At 34.3% G+C, this 7103-nt stretch overlaps 2 protein-coding genes across 2 annotated transcripts; both read right to left on the bottom strand.

The window, feature by feature from the left end:
• Positions 1-668: 668 nt before the first annotated feature.
• On the bottom strand, positions 669-1238 carry LOC109163853. Its single transcript, XM_019312567.1, has one exon. The coding sequence runs from the start codon at positions 1236-1238 to the stop codon at positions 669-671; it is 570 nt and encodes a 189-aa protein (XP_019168112.1).
• Positions 1239-4294: 3056 nt separating this feature from the next.
• On the bottom strand, positions 4295-6718 carry LOC109163892 (V-type proton ATPase subunit D). Its single transcript, XM_019312614.1, has 2 exons — positions 6483-6718; positions 4295-5350 (listed from the first exon to the last, which is right to left on the bottom strand). The coding sequence occupies exon 2, from the start codon at positions 5346-5348 to the stop codon at positions 4566-4568; it is 783 nt and encodes a 260-aa protein (XP_019168159.1). The 5' UTR covers positions 5349-5350; positions 6483-6718; the 3' UTR covers positions 4295-4565.
• Positions 6719-7103: the final 385 nt, after the last annotated feature.

The following is a 7103-nucleotide window of genomic DNA, read 5'->3' as shown; positions in this document are numbered from 1 at the left end:
TACTACATCGTTTGGTTCCGTTTTGAACATGTAAAGAATTATGATTTAAATCATTCTTTAAGTTAAGACGATAGAGACCATCAGACAATGTACCATCACAAACACAAGTAGAATTATTGAATAATTTGAAATACTTGTGATTAAATTCGAATGTAAATCCAAAAGGGTACAAGTCTTGAAACTGAAATTAAATTCCTTGAAAACTAGGAACATAAAAGGTCTCACCTAATGTCAAAACAAAACATTATTCAAAAAAAACTAAGTCGCAAATTTCAACAGCTTCAACTAGTGATGCAATCTTGTTTCCAGATAAGATGCTTCAGTCAGTTCCCGTCGGCTGCCTTAGATTCTGCATGTTCTGCAAAGAATTTGCAATGTGGATTGGTGAACCAGAATCAATCCATCAAGAATTAGTATTAACATCTGACATATTAGATTAAGAATATATAAAGAAGGAGGAAATATTACCCTTATCAGACATCCACTTCTTGAATTTGGTACAATCTTTCTTCATGTGTCTTTTCTTTTTACAGAAGAAACACTTTTGTACCTTCTTAATATCAGCTTTTGGGGTCAATTTTCCCTTTGCTTTTGCAGTGAATCCCTTGGGGTTCCCAGATTTTCCTTTAGGGTTTGTTGTGGCCAACATTGCGCTCTCCCCAACCTCTTCAATAAGCCTCTGTTCCTCTTGTGCACATGGTTATCAAGTCATTGATAGACCATTTGTCCTTATGTGTGTTATAGAAGATCTTAAAAGGGCTATAGTGTTGAGGGAGGCTGTTAAGTGCAAAGTGCACAACAAAGGTATCTGGCAAAATTATGTCCAACTTATTCAGTTGAGCCGCAATATCCCTTACTTGCATGATGTGTTTGCGCGTGCCCTTAATAGTGGAAAGACGAAGACCAACAAACTTCATGATTAGAGTACTTGCCAAAGCTTTATTGGATGTAGAAAATTGGTCATCAATAGCTTTGAACAAGGGTTCGACTTTATCACAATGGTCAATTGACCCACGAATGCTTCTTGGGATTCGTGTCTTAATGAAATACACACACAACCGATTAGATCTAATCCATTGTGAATGAAATTTCTTGTCAGCCTCAGAGCTATCATTAGTGATAGGAGCAGGCTCTTTATTGTGAATAGCAAAATCCATCTCTAACAACCCTAAGTGTAGGAGAACAACGTCTTTCCACTCTTGGTGATTATCATCGCTTAGCATAGGAACATCAATCATTATTATCTTTTGAGTTGAGATTTGAGGTTCTGTAAAGTATAATAAAAGCTTGGTTAGATTTTTCCGAGGCACATAGATAGAGAAAGACTGAAGTGAATATTATTACCAATGTAAGTTATGCAAGAGATAGACTTGAATGCCATAAAAATTGCCTGTGGGCTAAATTTTTACGCAAAATAAATCTATCAAGGCTGAATAGTGGAAACGGAATGGGTACGGATTTTGATTTGGTTTTTCCACCCTTAATGATAAAACTACCAAACTATATGCCGATTCATAATCCCTGTGGGCAAATTATGATCATAGTTTAGTATTTAATCCTAATTCATCCTACAAATACAACAAAATTGTCTGTGGGCTAAATCTTGCAATATTACGTAGAATGAATTACAAAGGTATTGCCTATTCTCAATGTGATTTAAACTAAAAAGACAATTTAGGCAATTAAAGATGATGTGGCTACTCTTTAATTACAAAAATTGTAATCACTTGGCAAAACGAGAATTTAAAGCCTAGCAAACATATTAAACCAACACATGATAGACAATCATTAGGTATACTCCCAGGAAAGTTGGTCGAGATAAACTCGGTTAAATACCAACTCCTTAGACAGAGTAGCGTCGCAAGGTGACTAGTAGCAACAAGGCTTTTAAGCCAGGGCCATAGAACTAGTATTCCTCCCCAAGAAACTTCCCTAAGTCATGTGTTCTCATGTTTGAAGTAAAATTGTTTGTGAGATCTATAAGATTGGATACACCTATGGATAAGGCTTTAAATAGGGTAAACTATAATTTTTATGTACTTTATGTGCTTTAAGAACTTTAAGCACGAATGGAGTAATAATTGATGAGTAAATAATGATATGCGCAATCTATTCTTAAAAGGCACTAATTCACCTAAAAGGTACTAAATCATGCTTAAAAGGCATTTAAATCATACCTAAAAGGCTCTAAATTAGTCCTTAAAAGAGCATGCATTTCTAAAGACATAATTATAACAATAAAATAATTATGGCAATAAACATATAAGGCATGCTTAGATTATGCATATCAATTACTCATACTCCATAAATACATTGTAACACTTAATACAATTTAAAACTGAAAATTCAATATTAAATTAATATTCAAACAAATTTAACACTTAATAATTTGTTCAAAAAATGAATGATAATTTAATATTGACTTTAGGCAAAATCAATTGGATAATTTTAATAAGAAGAAGTCTAAATATGATGAACAAATAATACTTAAGCAAGCCCAAACCAAATAGGCTTTTTTTTTTTTTTAAATCCAGGTCTGCCCAAATTAGGCCAGACCCAGCCAAATTTCTTCATCATCTTCTTCTTTCTTTATCTGGCCGAACCACCAGGAAGACAGCAAGAAAAAAAAATAAAAATCCAACCATTTTTATTTGTATTTATATTTAATCTTCCGTAAAATAGCCTTTATCCAATTGATTTAAACATAAAATAAAAGATACTTAATGCGGAAAAAAAATTTCAGCAGTCCAAACAATTGCATAATTATTCAAGTAAGAATATATAACATATGCAATCAAAAACCACTTAAGCTAGGCAGAGATTATACAGGCAACTGATACCAATTGTAAGCATATAAATCACGTAGGAACTTAAATACGTGACAGGATCTTTATTTAAGTACTAAGTACTAACCTCCAGCCATAGCTTCCGATTGATGAAGGTTGTATAGACACGGGACTGCTGCGGCATACCCTCTCTGGATGGTGTATGAGGAATGAATGTTAAGCAGTGAGAGGACTATTAAGGGCTCTTTATATAAGAACCATATGCCATCAATATGGTAACTGAATCCCTTCCTAATCACACTCCTTATCTTTTACAATCAATCATTACCTTAATTGATAGGAGTATGTATGGAAGAATTGCACCACATAACATATTACCTTAATTATTATAAAGTTGATTTAATATTATAATAATGTAATTAGGAAAATGTTACATTTTACACATTCTCTTGAAAATCATTAATGGAGGTTTGTCTTGATGAAGTAGATGAAAAAAAAAAAAAAAAAAAAAACGGAAGAGAATTAGAATTACACCTTGTTTTTTAGAGTCTAACCAGATAGTAGTTATTTTAGGATACCTCCCTTTATCTTTTTATCCAATATTCCAACACCAAACTAGTCAAAATTGAGTAACAGATTAATTATTAGTTAGCCTATCAATCGATTTTGACTTATTTGGCCACTATCAAGACTTGGTTAAACCGTCAATATAATTGTTTAATTAATTAATTTTTTTTAACAACTTATTGCACTAAAATGCTAAAAATTTACAGTTTCTTCGATCAATTGTTTGAGAAAGTCATTTTACATTTATTCAGCTAACAACTAATTTACCAAGCATCTTTAAAAATCAGCTAATCAAACCCAATCAGCTAACAATTAATGTACCAAACATCTTAACATTAATGTTCTTTATAAATTAAACTCAAAAGCTCTCATAGTCTCATTTACAGGGCGTTTGGTTGGAAGTAAGGAATTAGGGTGGAAAGGAATTGCAATTCGGTGGGAAAAGCATAAGATAGGAATAAAGTAGGAATTCAAATTACATTGTTTGGTAGGGATGAATAGAATTATTGAGTAGGAAATGAAAGAAGTGATATAAAGACTAAAATGCCCTTGTGTAATAATAATAGTAGTAATAATTAAGGGTACTTCTGCCATTTCATCCCTTTTTCCTTTTCCCACAACCACCGAATTGCAATTCATAGGGGGGTGCCCATGGATTGCAATTCAGCAAAAGGAGGGAATTGCAATTCTTCCAACCAAACAGTGTAATTGTGACTTCTACTGAATTGCAATTCAACTACCGCCAAATTACGCCCAACCAAACAGACCATTAGTAACAATGTATCCAAAACAGCTAAACTATTAAAATTACTTATGTAAATAGATAGACTAATCATGGAGTTAACGGATTTAATGAAAGGACCAAAATTATTTTAAAGAGAATTGTACAAATAAATATATCACATAGTCAATAATTATAAAAAGAACTGTACAAATCAGTATATCAAATAGTCAATTATTCTATAGATCATGAATCATAAAATTATACAAACTGCAGAAGGAAAAAGTCTCGTTCAAATTCACAAGATAGCTGTTCAACCAACAGATAAAAGCTTACGAAATGATTCAAAGAATACAAGCCTGCAGATAGCTCTTATTCAGAACATGAGATTTGTCGAACTAGAAGTATTACCCGTCCCTATTACAGAGGATAAGATATGCGAAAGACTCACGCAGAAAGCTTAAATAAAGATAAATAGGTTGACATCCATATCAGAAAATGATGTCCTCGTCTTTCTGTGAACCAGATAGCAAGTTATGTGCTGCGCCAAGTGAAATACCTTTCCTCAAAGAAATTTCTTCAGCAACCTTCTCGTCTGCAAATAGTTTAGCAGCTGCCTTCTGTTTCTCTATCTCTCTCTTCTTGTAGCCTTGGATCTTCTTCAGCCTAAAGAAGTCCTCTCGCTCCAACTCATCCAGTTCTCCCTTGATGTAGGTTATTGTGTTCTCTAGCCTTGGTTTCACCACGTTCTCAAGTGCATTGACCCTGCGGTTTGTGGTCTTGATAGCCTCGTCAAGAGTGAGAAATGATGTTTGCAGGGAAGCAAGCTCAACAAGGAGCTCGATTGCTTTCACATAGGCAGCACGGCATGCTTGTACCTGTTGCCCACCTCTAGCTAATCCAGTCAAGTCATTCTTTGTCTCTCCTTCAGAGAAATAATCAAACTTGGGGAGCTTAACACCAGCAATATTTTCTTGGCGTGATCGAACTTTAAGTGTTGCGCTCTGAACATTTTCAAGCACAATATGCTTAATGTTCTCACCAGCACAATACTTGACCTCTGTCAGAGCAAAGGAGGAACTTTTCATGACCTCTCCCATCGATTCTTTTGTTGACACAATTTTCTTGAGAATCTGTCTGAACTGCACGGTGAGAGCATCACTTTTCTTCTTAAGCAAAGCATGGCCTCTTGTGGCACCAACAAGGCGAGCTTTCACGACACCAAGCATTGTGACAGTAGGAACCACATTTAAGCGTTGGTTTTGCCCAGCCATTTCTGCCATAGAAATAAAACAGTAGTGTCCATCTAATTCTTTTTCTTTTCTTTTCCATTCATCAAACAGGTGACCACTACTACTACTTTAAATACCTAAAGTTGTCCCCAACAATTTCATAAAATGCTGGAAAATTTTGTTCATATTTCAAAGACAATATAAAGGCTCCATGTTACTACTAGAATTCTGATATGCTGTATTACAAATAAGTCACTACAAAAATTGGAAAACACATAAAATATGAAAAAAAAAAAAAAAGCATCTTGGAACAGTCCCCTTTCTTCACAACATATTACTCCATTCTGACATTACCAATTAAATTTTATCTTGCCATTTTGACCTAGGCAAAATCAGGTCTTTCCCATATCAATGCAAGCAACTTTTTCATTTCCTTTTCATGAATGATTTTAAACTATGATTCTTACATAGAATTGACAGATCAAACTTAACCTTAAGAAAAACCAATGCAATTAGCCATATTACAACTCAACCAAACTAAATATTCCAATCTTGCTGAGGTTACCTATGTTGATTCAAATTCATTATTTCAGTTTCTTCACTGCTAACCAATGTGTAAACCCTTAGAAAAGCACTCTGTTCCTAACATCTGACCAAGTTACAACAATCTATGCCATTGATATCACAATCAAGCATCAAGCACACACTATCATTCTGGATTTCAGGTAGCTAAGTTTCTTGACAGAGAAATACACACTACAAATGTTGATCCCCAAAAAGGCTGCTAAATGAAAATGCTGGCATCAATTGTTCACTCCCAATACTTCCATCACATATCATCACATATTGAATACTTAGAATCATAAAGATGTATTGCGTTGTCAAACAAAAAATTAGTAAACTTAGCAATTCAAACCCCAAACCACCACCTCCACCCTCCTCAGGCCTCCCCAAGAGGAAAAAAAAAACAAACAAACAAACAAACAAAAATTAAGAAAATAAAAACAAAGAAAATTCTCATTGAATTAGGTTATTAAGCATAAAAAATTATCTTAAAATTGAATAACCTAAAATAAAAATAAATAAGTAAACAAGGATTCTAGTCTCCGATTCAACGATTAACAGAAACTTTGAGATCTGTATATGCGGATTAAGCTAAACCGGGAGCAGCCGTACCTTAAGGTGAATAGGAATATATGTGGGAAATACGATTGCCGTCAGAGGGCCGCCGGAGAATGATGATCGCGCCCGAGATCCGACCGCGGGAGTGATTATTCAATAAAATTTAGCGAGAACTGAAAGTTTAATCTCTACAACAAACTTAAAATTGAGGGATTATGAACGTGAAGCTTTAGAGTTCTAAGAGAGAGTCGCGATCGATCCACGGATCCGATCTGCCAGCATTATTGCTCAGTGTGTGTACGTTCGTTTTCCTTAATGGGCTGGATTCCTAAAGCTTCAGCTTCAGCAGTGAAAAAAGGCTAGATCAGATTTCTTATTGGGCTAAATTGGAGACCATTTTGACCCAAAATATTATTAGACCATTTTTTATTTAAATTTAAGGATTGCATATTTGTGCAAATTTTCTGTGGACCATGATACACACACCTGATCATCGCAAATTAAGCTGTGGAAACGTGTTCAGCATGCTTGGTGAACACGGTCCCAAACGGTATCGTTTTTATCGAAAAAATAATAAATTTAGTTAATGTGCTGTTAACGGCGTTTTGCATTAGATTATGAATTTATATTTATTAAATTATGAATTTTCTGTTATGAGATTATGAATTTACAGTT

This window comes from Ipomoea nil, unplaced genomic scaffold, assembly GCF_001879475.1.
Source record: "Ipomoea nil cultivar Tokyo-kokei standard unplaced genomic scaffold, Asagao_1.1 scaffold3047, whole genome shotgun sequence".
In the NCBI taxonomy this organism is placed as follows: Eukaryota; Viridiplantae; Streptophyta; class Magnoliopsida; order Solanales; family Convolvulaceae; genus Ipomoea; species Ipomoea nil.
This window is presented reverse-complemented; position numbering and strand designations above follow the sequence as displayed.